The sequence below is a fragment of the Dreissena polymorpha genome, chromosome 3, assembly GCF_020536995.1.
Source record: "Dreissena polymorpha isolate Duluth1 chromosome 3, UMN_Dpol_1.0, whole genome shotgun sequence".
Lineage (NCBI taxonomy): Eukaryota > Metazoa > Mollusca > Bivalvia > Myida > Dreissenidae > Dreissena > Dreissena polymorpha.
Genome location: NC_068357.1, coordinates 104,105,023 through 104,121,065, shown reverse-complemented (window position 1 = coordinate 104,121,065; position 16,043 = coordinate 104,105,023). Strand labels below are relative to the sequence as shown.

The following is a 16,043-nucleotide window of genomic DNA, read 5'->3' as shown; positions in this document are numbered from 1 at the left end:
ATTTCCCTAGTGCAAAGGTCAAGGTCATACTAAAAAGATTAAAGGTCTCACAAGCGCATCACTAAACATGCAATTTTTAAAATAACTAGCAAAAAACATTCACCAAGGGAAGAAAAGGTGTAATGCAAACTACCCATGTCTTGGACTCCAAAGGCCTATGTCAAACTTAGTGGTTACATATGACTTCAGGCAGGATATAGCTTTATCAGACTATAATATTTTGGCATCGGAACTCTACCTAAAATATTATTAGAAATTGTCTTTCTGTGAGAGTAATTTATCGGCAGTCAGGTAGCTTTAAACTCTTTATGATGTATGCAAGATAACCTGTTGTAATAAAATAGCTTGTTAGAGACTTGAACTTTGTCATTCACATGTAACACCAATCTCTGTAGGTAAAAGGTTAAGGTCAGACTTAGATGTCTAAGGTCAATGTTGATCATAAAACAGCTTTTACTGAATGTCACCTTATTATTCATCATGCAATTATAAAATGGCTTACCACAAATATTCATCATGTGGAGACGGCTTATCGTGCGTGACAACTGTCTTTCTATCTTAAAAGGCCAAGTTAACACTTTAAAGCCCAAGGTTAACTTAGGCCATAAAACAATTTGTCAAGCCTGTAATTTCATCATTCATTATAAAGTTTTTTAATAGTTTATAACAATTGTTTATCATGTGGAGAGGGTTTTTATGGGTAAAAACTGTCTCCTTAGCTCAGAGATTAAGATCACAATGAAGGGTTAAGTCCAAACTATGTCTCCAGTTCAATGTTTTATTATGCCCCACTTCGAAGAAGAGGGGGTATATTGCTTTGCTCATGTCGGTCTGTCTGTCTGTCTGTCTGTCTGTCTGTCTGTCTGTCTGTCTGTCTGTCTGTCTGTCTGTCTGTCGGTCGGTCGGTCGGTCCGTCCACCAGGTGGTTGTCAGATGATAACTCAAGAACGCTTGGGCCTAGGATCATGAAACTTCATAGGTACATTGATCATGACTCGCAGATGACCCCTATTGATTTTGAGGTCACTAGGTCAAAGGTCAAGGTCACAGGTGAAGGTCACAGTTACTGGAAATAGGCATTTTAAGGTTCAAACAAGGGAAACAACTACCGTTTATGCATGTTCTTTCTGTTACAGCATTTGCCTCCCTTGTAATACACCACCACCACCACCAACCACCAACCACCAACCACCAACCACCACCGTTGTTAACAGTGACAACGTATTCACACAATGGCTGCTACTACAACTTTTATAGCCCATATAGGGGGGCATGCATGTTTTACAAACAGCCCTTGTTATCTTTTGAATGTATATTAGTAGTTCATGTAGTATATATCAAAAGTCAATTAGGGCCATGATGCAGTTTGTGAAGACTACTTAAGGGATAAAAAAATAACTTAAGAACAAACCATTTACAGTCGAAACCCGTCGGCTCCAACTTGCTTCGCTCGAATTTCAGGTTGGCTCAAACTTGCCTTGAAGCACCGATTTTTTATTGCTATATATATTCATATAAATGTGTGTCGGATGACTCGAAGGCGCAAGGTCGAATTATCATATGGCTCGAACTGTTTTCACAGTCCCGGTCACAATTTTCACACGTTCTTTTGTTTGTTAAAGCTATTTGAAGCCACACACCTTGAAATGATGTACACGTTGAACAATACATATAGATGCAATTTGAAACTGTGAAAAATTGTCATTAAATCTATAGCCTAGGTAGCAAGTTATTATTTTTTATTTTTTTTTTAAACCGAAAGTAGGATTTGTATATTTATACGTCCATTTCAACAAATGCGATTATTAACCAGGTTTTTAACCAGGTTTTCCGAAGGAAAAAACTGGTTATTAGATTGGCGAATGCGGGCGGGCTGGCTGGCAGGCTGGCGGGCGGGCGGAACAAGCTTGTCCGGGCCATAACTATGTCGTTCATTGTCAGATTTTAAAATCATTTGGCACATTTGTTCACCACCATTGGACGGTGTGTCGCGCGAAATAATTACGTCAATATCTCCAAGGTCAAGGTCACACTTTGAGGTTCAAAGGTCAAAAATGGCCATAAATGAGCTTGTCCGGGCCATAACTATGTCATTCATTGTGAGATTTTAAAATCATTTGGCACATTTGTTCACCATCATGGGACGGTGTGTCTCACGAAAGAATCACATCAATATCTCCAATGTCAAGGTCGCCACGACTAAAAATAGATTTATTTTGAAACAAACTTACAAAGGGGGTTAATTTTGTTTGTTCATTTCAAAAGTTCAGTTTGAGTTGTCTCCCTTTATCAATTTTTTTTCACAATGAAAACCTGGTTTTGTGACAATTTTGTCCCTTGTTTTAAGTTTTAAATTGCAAAAGAGACGGATTTCTACCTTGTTACCACAAGATATATTCTAATTAGCATAGATAAAATATGTTTCTTATTTATACTTAAATTTACTATGCCATGTATTTCATTTCAAGGTGTGTGGCTTTAACGATAAGGATTAAAGACGCGCCATAATTGGAAACTTGTCATCGTCTCAATCATTAATTGATTTGAGTAAAAGATGACATTGTGTATAATGTTTTGTCGATGCAGTACTCTTACGGCTAGAACGGCTGCATCAAAACATGTACAATCTCATCTTGATGGAATAGAAAACGTTGTATTTATACGAAAACCCATGAACAAAAACACACACTGACATCATTTCATTCTTTAAAAGAAACAAGCTAATAAATACATACATGTACATGTAGTTCTGTTGAATATTTCAAGGATGTATATGTAGTGCTTATGCATGTTTTGTTTCTTAGTGCTGTTTCTTACATGTACCTGTAAATCAGCTTCATAAAAGCGTTGTGATAAAATAAACATTTGTTCTATGATATTTGTTTGATTGTATGTGTAACTGGTTTAAAATACTGATAAATACAAATATTAAGTATTAACTTGGTCCTTATTAATTCAAAAGCAGAAATTAGGCAGAATGAATACTCCTCAACCGGAGATGTAAATCTATTTCAGATTAATGCTAGTTAACATAAGTATGCTAGTAATCGGTTGGCTCGAATTCCTGGTGGCTTGAATTTTTGTTGTCTGTCCTGGCTAGTTCCAGTTATCGGGTTTCGACTGTATATTTTTCTTGCATGCAAGTCCTGTGTCTCCTAGCTCAAAGGTCAAGGTCATACTTATTTAAATGATACACATACACATTTAAATGAATATATTTGAAACCAAGTCTTCTGTTTATTTATTGAGTCAAATATTTATGAAAGAAACAACTTGCACATATATGTGGCAGAAAAAGCAAATAAAATTCAATGCAGACAGAAATCTGAAGTGTTCCCCACATTATCACTAATTGATTGCACAATTGATATTCACATCACCATGAACTATCCGTAAGAAGTGACATGACAATGTTAAATGAAAAGGTTGATTCAACAATTATCTGTTGAGCAATAAGGCCAACGTTTTCATTTGGTTCCTTTGAGTAGCTTTTCCACCGATACTTCACCAGCCATCAACCATGCTAGACTAGCCAGCATGGCCATACCAGGCGAAGCCATGTACTGACCAGCCATCAACCATGCTAGACTAGCCAGCATGGCCATACCAGGCGTAGGCCATGTCACCAGCCATCAACCATGCTAGACTAGCCAGCATGGCCATACCAGGCGTAGGCCATGTACTGACCAGCCATCAACCATGCTAGACTAGCCAGCAAGGCCACACCAGGCGTAGGCCATGTACTGACCAAAGCGTTGCTCTCTGCAAGAGAATCATACAAGAAAACAAAGTTGAATGTGATTGTCATTCTTATTTATATGAAAGGTTTCTCTGATAACCTCAAGTGGATATAAATCTTACAGAGCACACATCAAGCTGAATCCAATCTCCAGCCATGTGGTGTGGGTTCAAATCAATATAATAACATGCTTATAATATTGTGTCACTTCTCAAACAACCTGTTTGCTTATGCACTTTGTATGATGGGGCATTTGCCATATGAACACAGAATCTTTCTACTAATAATTATATATTTTTTTGAAGCAACAGTGTTGTAAATATTATCAAGTGAAGAACTTTATTCATATTGATGTACATGAACACTTACTTAGAGAAGCAGACTCACTGATAACGATATGACATCCCTCAGGCGTATCTTTGCTGCATTTCAGTTTGAAACCTGCAGTAGAAGGCATCAATGTGAGAGAGAAACATGCAGTAGTAGGCACTTATGTGAGAGAGAAACCTGCAGTAGAAGGCACCAATGTGAGAGAGAAACCTGCAGTAGTAGGCACTAATGTGAGAGTGAAACCAGCAGTAGTAGGCACTAATGTGAGAGTGAAAACTTCAGTAGTATAAACTAATGTGATAGTGAAACCTGCAGTAGTAGGCACCAATGAGAGAGAAACCTGCAGTAGTAGGCACTAAGGTGAGAGAGAAACCTGCATTAGTAGGCACTAATGTGAGATTGAAACCTGCAGTAGTAGGCACTAATGTGAGAGAAACCTGCAGTAGAAGGCACTAATGTGAGAGAGAAACCTGCAGTAGTAGGCACTAATGTGAGAGTGAAACCTGCAGTAGTAGAAACTAATGTGAGAGAGAAACCTGCAGTAGTAGGCATTAATGTGAGAGAGAAACCTGCAGTAGTAGGAACTAATGTGAGAGAGAAACCTGCAGTAGTAGGCACCAGTGTGAGAGTGAAACCTGCAGTAGTAGGCACTTATGTGAGAGTGAAACCTGCAGTAGTAGGCACTAATGTGAGAGAGAAACCTGCAGTAGAAGGCACTAATGTGAGAGTGAAACCTGCAGTAGTAGACACCAATGTGAGAGTGAAACCTGCAGAAGTAGACACCAATGTGAGAGAGAAACCTGCAGTAGTAGGCACTAATGTGAGAGAGAAACCTGCAGTAGTAGGAACTAATGTGAAAGAGAAACCTGCAGTAGTAGGCACCAATGTGAGAGTGAAACCTGCAGTAGTAGGCACTAATGTGAGAGTGAAACCTGCATTTGTAGGCACTAATGTGAGAGTGAAACCTGCAGTAGTAGGCACTAATGTGAGAGAGAAACCTGCAGTAGAAGGCACCAATGTGAGAGAGAAACCTGCAGTAGTAGGCACCAATGTGAGAGTGAAACCTGCAGTAGTAGGCACTAATGTGAGAGTGAAACCTGCAGTAGTAGGCACTAATGTGAGAGAGAAACCTGCAGTAGAAGGCTCTAATGTGAGAGTGAAACCTGCAGTAGAAGGAACCAATGTGAAAGTGAAACCTGCAGTAGTAGCACTAATGTGAGAGTGAAACCTGCAGTAATAGGCACCAATGTGAGAGAGAAACCTGCAGTAGAAGGCAACACTGTGAGAGAGAAACCTGCAGTAGAAGGCTCTAATGTGAGAGTGAAACCTGCAGAAGAAGGAACCAATGTGAGAGTGAAACCTGCAGTAGTAGCACTAATGTGAGAGAGAAACCTGCAGTAGAAGGCTCTAATGTGAGAGTGAAACCTGCAGTAGAAGGAACCAATGTGAGAGTGAAACCTGCAGTAGTAGCACTAATGTGAGAGTGAAACCTGCAGTAATAGGCATCAATGTGAGAGAGAAACCTGCAGTAGAAGGCACCAATGTGAGAGAGAAACCTGCAGTAGAAGGCTCTAATGTGAGAGTGAAACCTGCAGTAGAAGGAACCAATGTGAGAGTGAAACCTGCAGTAGTAGCACTAATGTGAGAGTGAAACCGGCAGTAGAAGGCTCTTATGTGAGAATGAAACCTGCAGTAGTAGGCACTAATGTGAGAGTGAAGCCTGCAGTAGAAGGAACCAATGTGAGAGTGAAACCTGCAGTAGAAGGCGCCAATGTCAGAGTGAAACCTGCAGTAGTAGGCACTAATGTTATAGAGAAACCTGCAGTAGTAGGCACCAATGTGAGAGAGAAACCTGCAGTAGAAGGCGCCAACGTGAGAGTGAAACCTGCAGAAGAAGGCACTAATGTGAGAGTGAAAGCTGCAGTAGAAGGCTCCTATGTGAGAGTGAAAGCTGCAGTAGAAGGCACCAATGTGAGAGAAAAACCTGCAGTAGTAGGCACTAATGTGAGAGAGAAACCTGCAGTAGAAGGCACCAATGTGAGAGTGAAACCTGCAGTAGTAGGCATTTATGTGAAAGTGAAACCTGCAGTAGTAGGCACTAATGTGAGAGTGAAACCTGCAGTAGTAGGCACTAATTTGAGAGAGAAACCTGCAATAGTAGGCACCAATGTGAGAGAGAAACCTGCAGTAGTTGGCATTAATGTGAGAGAGAAACCTGCATTAGAAGGCACCAATATGAGACTGAAACCTGCAGTAGTAGGCACTAATGTGAGGTTGAAACATGCAGTAGAAGGCACCAATGTGAGAGAGAAACCTGCAGTAGAAGGCACCAATGTGAGAGTGAAACCTGCAGTAGTAGGCACTAATGTGAGAGTGAAACCTGCAGTAGAAGGCACTAATGTGAGAGTGAAACCTGCAGTAGTTGGCACTAATGTGAGAGTGAAACCTGCAGTAGAAGGCTCTAATGGGAGAGTGAAACCTGCAGTAGAAGGCTCCTAATTGAGAGAGAAACCTGCATTAGAAGGCACCAATGTGAGAGAGAAACCTGCATTAGTATACACTAATGTGAGAGAGAAACCTGCAGTAGTAGGCACTAATGTGAGAGTGAAACCTGCAGTAGAAGGCACCAATGTGAGAGAAAAACCTGCAGTAGAAGGCACCAATGTGAGAGTGAAACCTGCAGTAGTAGGCACTAATGTGAGAGTGAAACCTGCAGTAGTAGGCACTAATGTGAGAGTGAAACCTGCAGTAGTCGGCACTAATGTGAGAAAGAAAGAAACCTGCAGTAGTGGGCACTTATGTGAGAGTGAAACCTGCAGTAGAAGGCTCTAATGTGAGAGTGAAACCTGCAGTAGAAGGCTCCTATTTGAGAGAGAAACCTGCAGTAGAAGGCACCAATGTGAGAGAGAAACCTGCATTAGTATACACTAATGTGAGAGAGGAACCTGCAGTAGTAGGCACTTATGTGAGAGTGAAATTTGCAGTAGTAGGCATCAATGTAAGTGTGAAACCTGCAGTAGTAGACACCATTTTGAGAGTGAAAGCTGCAGTAGAAGGAACCAATGTGAGAGTAAAAGCTGTAGTAGAAGGAACCAATGTGAGAGTGAAACCTGCAGAAGAAGGCGCCGATGTAAGTGTTAAACCTGCAGTAGAAGGCACTAATGTGAGAGAAGCCAGCAGAAGAAAGCACTAATGTGAGAGTGAAACTTGCAGTAGAAGACACGAATGTAAGAGTGAAACCTGCAGTAGAAGACACCAATGTAAGTGTGAAACCTGCAGTAATAGGCACCAATGTGAGAGTAAAACCTGCAGAAGAAGGCACTAATGTAAGAGTGAAACCTGCAGTAGAAGGCGCCGATGTAAGTGTAAAACCTGCAGAAGAAGGCACTAATTTGAGAGTGAAACCTGCAGTAGAAGACAAGAATGTTAGAGTGAAACCTGCAGTAATAGGCACCAATGTGAGAGTAAAACCTGCAGTAGAAGGTACTAATGTGAGAGTGAAACCTGCAGTAGAAGGAGCCAATGTAAGTGTGAAACCTGATGTAGAATGCACTAATGTAAGTGTGAAACCTGCAGTAGAAGACACGAATGTTTGAGTGAAACCTGCAGTAGAAGACACTAATGTGAGAGTGAAACCTGCAGAAGAAGGCACTAATGTGAGAGTGAAACCTGCAGTAGAAGGTGCCAATGTGAGTGAAACCTGCAGTAGTAGGCACCAATGTGAGAGTTAAACCTGCAGTAGAAGGTACTAATGTGAGAGTGAAACCTGCAGTAGAAGGAGCGAATGTAAGTGTGAAACCTGATGTAGAAGGCACCAATGTAAGTGTGAAACCTGCAGTAAAAGACACGAATTTTTTAGTGAAACCTGCAGTAGAAGACGCTAATGTGAGAGTGAAACCTGCAGAAGAAGGCACTACTGTGAGAATGGAACCTGCAGTAGAAGCCGCCAATGTGAAAGTGAAACCTGCAGTAGAAGGTACTAATGTGAGAGTGAAACCTGCAGAAGAAGGCGCCAATGTAAGTGTGAAACCTGCAGTTGAAGACGCCAATCTAAGTGTGAAACCTGCAGTAGAAGACACCAATGTAAGTGTGAAACCTGCAGTAGAAGACACCAATGTTAGTGTGAAACCTGCAGTAGAAGGCACCAATTAAAGTAAGAAATGTGCAGTAGAATGCACCAATGTAAGTCTGAAACCTGCAGTAGAAGACACCAAAGTAAGTGTGCAACCTGCATTAGAAGGCACCACTTAAAGTAAGAAATGTGCAGTAGAAGGTACTGATGTAAGTGTGAAACCTACAGTAGAAGGCACCAATGTATGTGTGAAACCTGCAGTAGAAGTTGCCAATGTAAGTGTGAACCCTGTTGTAGAAGGCAAAAATGTTATCGTGAACCTGCAGTTGAAGGCACCAATGTAAGTGTGAAACCTGCAGTAGAAGGCGCCGATGGGAGTGTGAAACCTGCAGTAGAAGGCACCAATAAGAGTGTGAAACCTGATGTAGATGACGCCAATCTTAGTGTGAAACATTCAGTATAAGGCATCATTGTGAGTGTGAAACCTACAGTTTAGGACACCAATGTGAGTGTGTAACCTGCAGTATTGGACACCAATGTGAGTGTGAAATCTGCAGTATAGAACAACCATGTGAGTGTGAAACCTGCATTATTGGACACCAATGTTAGCATAAAACCTGCAGTATTGGACACTAATGTGAGTGTGAAACCTGCAGTATTTTACACCAATGTGAGTGTGAAACCTGCAGTATAAGACATCAATGTGAGTGTGAAACCTGCAGTAAAGGACACCAATGTGGGCATAAAACCTGCAGTATTGGACACAAATGTGAGTGAGAAATCTGCAGTATTGTACACCAATGTTAGTGTGAAACCTTCAGTATTGTACACCAATGTGAGTGTGAAACCTTCAGTATTGTACACCAATATGAGTGTGAAACCTGCAGTATTGGACAACAATATGGGGGGTGAAACCTACAGTATGGGACACCAATGTGGGAGTGAAACCTGCTGTATTAGACACCAATGTGAGTGTAAAAAATGCAGTAGAAAACACCAATGTTACTGTGAAACCTGCAGTATATGACAAGATTGTGAGAGTGAAACCTGCAGTATTGGACACAAATGTGCGTGTGAAACCATCAGTATAGGACATCAATTTGAGTGTGAAACCTGCAGTTTAGATGATGAATGTGAGTGTGAAAACTAAAGTATGAGACATCAATGTGAGTGTGAAAACTGCAGTATATGACATCTATGTGAGAAACCTTTAGTAAAGGACACCAATGGGAGTGTGAAACCTGCAGTATAAGACACCAACATGAGTGTGAAACCTTCAGTATACAACATCAATGTGCGAGTGCGAAACCTGCAGTATAGGACACCAATGTGACTGTGAAACATGCAGTACAGGACACCAATGTGAGTGTTAAACCTTCAGTAGAGGTTATGAATTTGAATTTGAAACCTGAAATAAAGGACATCAATGTGAGTGTGAAACCTGCAGTATATAGCATGAATGCGAGTGTGAAAACTGCAGTATAGGATGTCAATGTGAGAATAAAACCTGCAGTACATGACACTAATGTACGTGTGAAACCTGCAGTATAAGACACCAATTTGAGTCTGAAACTTTGTGTATAGGGCACCAATGTGAGTGTGAAACCTGTAGTATAGAGAATGAATGAGAGAGTGCAACCTGCAGTATTGGACACCCGTGTGAGTGTGCAACCTGCATAAGTGTATACATAAATTTAAGTATGACACCATCAGTAAATGACACCAATGTGAGAGTGCGAGCTTCAGTATAGAGAATCAATTTTTGAGTTTGATACCTGCAGTATAGGACACTAATGTCCGTGTGAAATCTGCAGTAAAGAACACCAACTTGTGCGTGAAACCTGAAGTTTAGGACAGCAATTTTAGTATGAAACCTGCAGTATAGGACATTAATTTGCGTGTGAAACCTGCAATATTGGACATGAATGTGAGCATGAAACCTTCAGTATAGAACACTATCGTGAGTGTGAAACCTGCATTACACGACACCAATGTGAGTGTGAAACCTTTAGTATAGGATGTCTATGTGAGTGTGAAACCTGCAGTATGGGACGCCTATGTTAGTTTGAAACCTCCAGTATAGGACACCAACATGAGTGTGAAAACTTCCATAAAGGACACCAATTTAAGTGTGAAACCTGCAGTATAGGACACCGATATGCGTGTGAAACCTTCAGTATAGGTTATTTATGTGTGAGTGTGAAACCTGCAGAAAAAGACACACAGTTCAAACAAATCAGCAAATATACATGTATGCAGAACATGCACAAAACAACGGGGTTCATTTGTTCAAGAAAACGACTCTGTCCACTAGCTTGTGGCTAATGCGGTTGCGAGCCTTGGTAACAAGAAGCCCTGTTTTCGAGAACACTCATTCCGATGGCACTGGTGTCGATTCAAAGGACAAAAGCTTCTGGGCAACCTGCGCAATTAATGGTAAAAGGTGTTTATTTTCAAATCGCCAAGTCAACGGGTCGCAATCGGGTTAACGTACCGTACCCACGGCCGTTAATCACGGGCGCCACATCTTTTTGCGATGCAATAATAAAGGAGTCAATGCTACCGAGGTGGCGCTAAGGACCGGATGTTTTTACATGTCAATGATAATTTTTTAGGGTGAGTAGATTTCATATGTAAACACAGAATGTAAACACACCGTTAAGAACATTATTTTTGCAAACAAATATCTCAAGTAATTGAAAAAAAATCTTTAGTGCATAAAAGACAGTTGTACCTGCAGTTTGTGCCGATATCGTAAGGTATACAAATTAATCTTTGAATACTTTTTGAACAAGAACACATGCTTATTATATAAAGTAATTTTGATGTATTTCACATGGCCATAAGCAGAATTAAAATCTGCCTGTTATGCACAAGTTGAAATTCTTAAGAAAAATTGTTTTAAAACGTAATTTGAATAAAAAGCACCACTTACCGGTGTGTTTACATCCATTAACGTTTAATTGCGAACCCCACAACGTCACGTGATCCCGCACCCTGGTATCACTATAGCTAACATCTATAGTTCAGAATATAATTTGTTGCGGATATGGTCAGATAATTGTTAATGTAACAATAAATACATGTCTTCAAACGTATTCTCGTTCAGAATTCAGAATAAAGCTTGTGGATTGGAATAAAACCCCTAAAGGAAATAAAGGTGGTGAAGGACCCATCAGTATGGAGTAGAGTACATACGTTACACACGTGATTTGAAATATTCTAGAAAGTGTTCTAACAAGTGTTTTTTTGGCACAGATCTGTTGTTTGGTAAGTTATTGTACATAATATACACAAAATGATATGAATTGCGGGAGTGGTTACATATATGTTTCGGTCATTATCCATGAATGTTGAAAACGTTGGTTTTAGCATGATCTTTGAATGTAAAGCAATTTGGAAAAAAAATAAACTTCATGTTTGATTTCAATCATGTGCTTTAGCTTACCCATGTACAGTGTAATAACATGTTTGAAACGCCCTCTGACGTTTTTGTAGAAATGTCACGTGTGTACTTAATGGAGATGCCACTGTATTGGGGAAAATTGCTGCTGAAGTCAAAGCTGATTTACGAAAATATGGCTGCGCTAAATTAACAAATTTAAAGCACGCGAAAATGCAGTCATTCCTGTCGAAAATTGCATTCATCATACACACATTACTATTATATATAACATTAGAGAGTGTTACCATGCTAGATGTTCATGCAGATTCCCCGTTTGATATTGCCAAAGATAAAAGAATATAAATTTCTATATGGAAGTAAAAAACACTCATACACCGCGTCAATGCGTTTTTATTATCTAGGCAAGGGTGTTAATTGAATGAAGATTTTCTGTTTAAATCGTGGCATTTCGAATATGACAATGAAATGTAACTTCGTATGAAGAAAAGTAAATGTTTACCTTTAAATTTCATAAACAGCTTCGGCAGATTGTTTCAAAAGTTTGTATTCGATGACTAAATAATTCTTGATGCGCTTCTCTTTCCATAATTTTATGGCCAGTGATGACAGGTGCGCCCCCTTCCCATATAAATCTACTCGTGGAAGTTACCAGGTAAATGTTTTAGTTGTGTCAACTACGTTGTTTAAGCGTTGAGTTGCGGTTAACAGGACTATACAATAAAACAATAACTTTAATCATGATGTTAAGTTAAAACGTAACTTTATGAACCAAACGTGAAGTTGTGCATACTTACATGGTACGAAGCACTGGCTTGATTCTGCGTAAACCCCGGTGCAGTTTAGCCCGCCGAACTGTGGAGACGGGCTATCACAAGACCTGTCACGTGTCCTTCGGCCCGTTCCGCACGTGCATTTCGTGTTCATTGGAAACGAACATGCGGCGCTGCTCATGTTGATACACTCTGACCACTTGGTCCAGTCACTCCACTCACCATCCACTAAGGAAAAGCAAAACAAATAGCATCGAACTGGTCAGTCAAAGCTATACGGCTTATTTTTATGTAGAGAAACGCCATGGTAATATGTTTTAGTATAGTCATACTAGTATTACGTAAATCATGTAGCTGTTGGTACGCAGTTTTTTTAGAATGGATGTTTGTTATTACCACACGGATCCCATTTCAATTATCTCAATTTATATTGTATGTGAATTACTTTGTGCGCAAACCCTTAACCCACATGTATGGATTAGCATGTTTGTTAATGTTTTGCAATAAGACTACGAACGTTGACATTTTACATGGATTCCTTACCAGGGCAGGTTTTTAATTGGCACGCATCTGTATCCGTGCGCATTCCGCTGCAGTAAGCGCCACCCCACTGTGGTGCAGGCTCGGGGCAAATGCGAGCACGTGACCTCTCCCCAACACCGCACGTGCGCGAGCACTCTGACCAGTGCGACCACGAACTCCATCCACCGGTCACTGTGATGTAGAGGCATGTAAGATTTATACGACGTATTTTTCTGTAATATATGTACACGACCATGGACTATAATATATTCTCTACGACTGAACGTATGCGAAATACCGCACATGTTAATCTTATTAACCGTCTGCGATGTTGGGCGTATAACAACGTCCTTTGTCTGTCCGTTGCAAGTCCACACGATATCCCATTTACCTTTGAAGAATCATTAAGAAATTGGGCTAAAATGTTAGTCATTGAGACGAGTGATGCGATCAAAGAAAAAAGCAGTTGGGGAAATATAAGCATTACATGGATAAAGCTGTCATTTGCAGTTGCTGTATATCTATTTTAGGAAATGTCTTACAAACCTTGTTGTTATATTCACACTTTGAGAAGTATGAACAGACCAAATTGTATTTAACGAGATGTTGAGATAACATGACTTCCCAAGTAGCACATACTAGTAAATCATTATGAATCGAATCTATCTTTTTATAGACAATCATTATCATTGTTCTGTGCTTTGACGTAAATGAATCGTTTACAATGATTACAAATTTATGTAAGCCCACGTGTACTTTTTTGCATAAACACATTTTAAATGTACTTACATGGGCAAGATAAGGTACTGCAAGATTTCGACTCGAAGCGGATACCTTCCCCACATAAAAGACCGCCGAATTGTGGTTCTATACAGTTTCTTGATCTGTCACTTGTACCACTACCACATGTCAATGAACACACGCTCCATTCTGTCCATTCAGTCCAATAACCATCACTTGGACATAACTGTGTGTTGCATAATTCACTTTGTATATTGTCACCAACCTCGCATTTTTTACCACCGTACTTTGGCTCTATACAGCTACGTAATCTGTCACGTGTTCCACTATCACATGTCAAGGAACACACACTCCATGCTGTCCATTCAGTCCAATAGCCATCAATTGGACATGTCTTAATGTTGCATAATTCACTTTGTATATTGTCGACAACTTCGCATCCTTTATCGCCAAACTTTGGCTCTATACAGCTACGTGATCTGTCACGTGTACCACTACCACATGTCAAGGTACACACATTCCATTCCGTCCATTCAGTCCAATAACCATCAATTGGACATGTCTGAATGTTGCATGGTTCACTTTGTGTATTGTTACCAACCTCGCACTCTCTACCGCCGTACTTTGGCTCTATACAGCTACGTGATCTGTCACGTGTTCCACTATCACATGTCAAGGTACACACATTCCATTCCGTCCATTCAGTCCAATAACTATCAATTGGACATGCCTGTGTGTTGCATAGTTCACTTTGTATATAGTCACCAACCTCGCAATCTTTACCGCCGTACTTTGGCTCTATACAGCTTCTTGATCTGTCACGTGTTCCACTATCACATGTCAAGGAACACACACTCCATTCTGTCCATTCAGTCCAATAACCATCAATTGGACATGCCATCGTGTTGCATAGTTCACTTTGTGTACTGTTACCAAGCTCGCACTCTCTACCGCCGTACTTTGGCTTTATACAGCTACGTGATCTGTTACGTGTTCCACTATCACATGTCAAGGTACACACATTCCAATCCGTCCATTCAGTCCAATAACCATCAATTGGACATGCCTGCGTGTTGCATAGTTCACTTTGTGTACTGTTACCAACCTCGCAATCTTTACCGCCGTACTTTGGCTCTATACAGCTTCTTGATCTGTCACGTGTACCACTTCCACAGGTCAAGGAACACACACTCCATTCTGTCCATTCAGTCAAATAACCATCACTTGGACATAACTGTGTGCTGCATAATTCACTTTGTATATTGTCACCAACCTCGCATATTTTACCACCGTCCTTTGGCTCTGTACAGCTACGTGATCTGTCACGTGTTCCACTTCCACATGTCAATGAACACACACTCCATTCTGTCCATCCAGTCCAATAACCATCACTTGGACATAACTGTGTGTTGCATAATTCACTTTGTATATTGTCATCAACCTCGCATTTTTTACCACCGTAATTTTGCTCTATACAGCTACGTGATCTGTCACGTGTTCCACTATCACATGTCAAGGAACACACACTCCATTCTGTCCATTCAGTCCAATAGTCATCAATTGGACATGGCTGTATGTTGCAAAATTCACTTTGTATATTGTCGGCAACTTCGCATCCTTTATCGCCAAACTTTGGCTCTATACAACTACGTGATCTGTCACGTGTGCCACTACCGCATGTCAAGGTACACACATTCCATTCCGTCCATTCAGTCAAATAACCATCAATTGGACATGTCTGAATGTTGCATGGTTCACTTTGTGTATTGTTACCAACCTCGCACTCTCTGCCGCCGTACTTTGGCTCTATACAGCTACGTGATCTGTTACGTGTTCCACTATCACATGTCAAGGTACACACATTCCATTCCGTCCATTCAGTCCAATAACCATCAATTGGACATGCCTGTGTGTTGCATAGTTCACTTTGTGTATTGTTACCAAGCTCGCACTTTCTACCGCCGTACTTTGGCTCTATACAGCTACGTGATCTGTCACGTGTTCCACTATCACATGTCAAGGTACATACATTCCATTCCGTCCATTCAGTCCAATAACCATCAACTGGACATAACTGTGTGTTGCATAATTCACTTTGTATATTGTCACCAACCTCGCATTTTTTACCACCGTACTTTGGCTCTATACAGCTACGTGATCTGTCACGTGCTCCACTATCACATGTCAAGGTACACAAACTCCATTCTGTCCATTCAGTCCAAAAGCCATCAATTGGACATGCCTGTATGTTGCATAATTCACTTTGTATATTGTCGACAACTCCGCATCCTTTATCGCCAAACTTTGGCTCTAAACAGCTACGTGATCTGTCACGTGTGCCACTACCGCATGTCAAGGTACACACATTCCATTCCGTCCATTCAGTCCAATGACCATCAATTGGACATGTCTGAATGTTGCATGGTTCCCTTTGTGTATTGTTACCAACCTCGCACTCTCTAC

General features: G+C 40.6%; 1 protein-coding gene across 1 annotated transcript in view; it reads right to left on the bottom strand.

Annotated features, from left to right (window-relative positions):
- Positions 1 to 3,342: 3,342 nt before the first annotated feature.
- LOC127872466 (SCO-spondin-like) overlaps positions 3,343 to 16,043 on the bottom strand; it is a 64,985-nt gene continuing 52,284 nt past the window's right edge. Inside the window, exons 22-26 of the mRNA XM_052415800.1 lie at positions 13,995 to 14,945; positions 12,861 to 13,031; positions 12,342 to 12,545; positions 4,109 to 4,180; positions 3,343 to 3,762 (exon numbers count right to left, since the gene is read on the bottom strand). Coding sequence (XP_052271760.1) covers positions 3,647 to 3,762; positions 4,109 to 4,180; positions 12,342 to 12,545; positions 12,861 to 13,031; positions 13,995 to 14,945 — 1,514 coding nt within the window. The 3' untranslated portion in view covers positions 3,343 to 3,646. The remainder of the gene's footprint in view (positions 3,763 to 4,108; positions 4,181 to 12,341; positions 12,546 to 12,860; positions 13,032 to 13,994; positions 14,946 to 16,043) is intronic.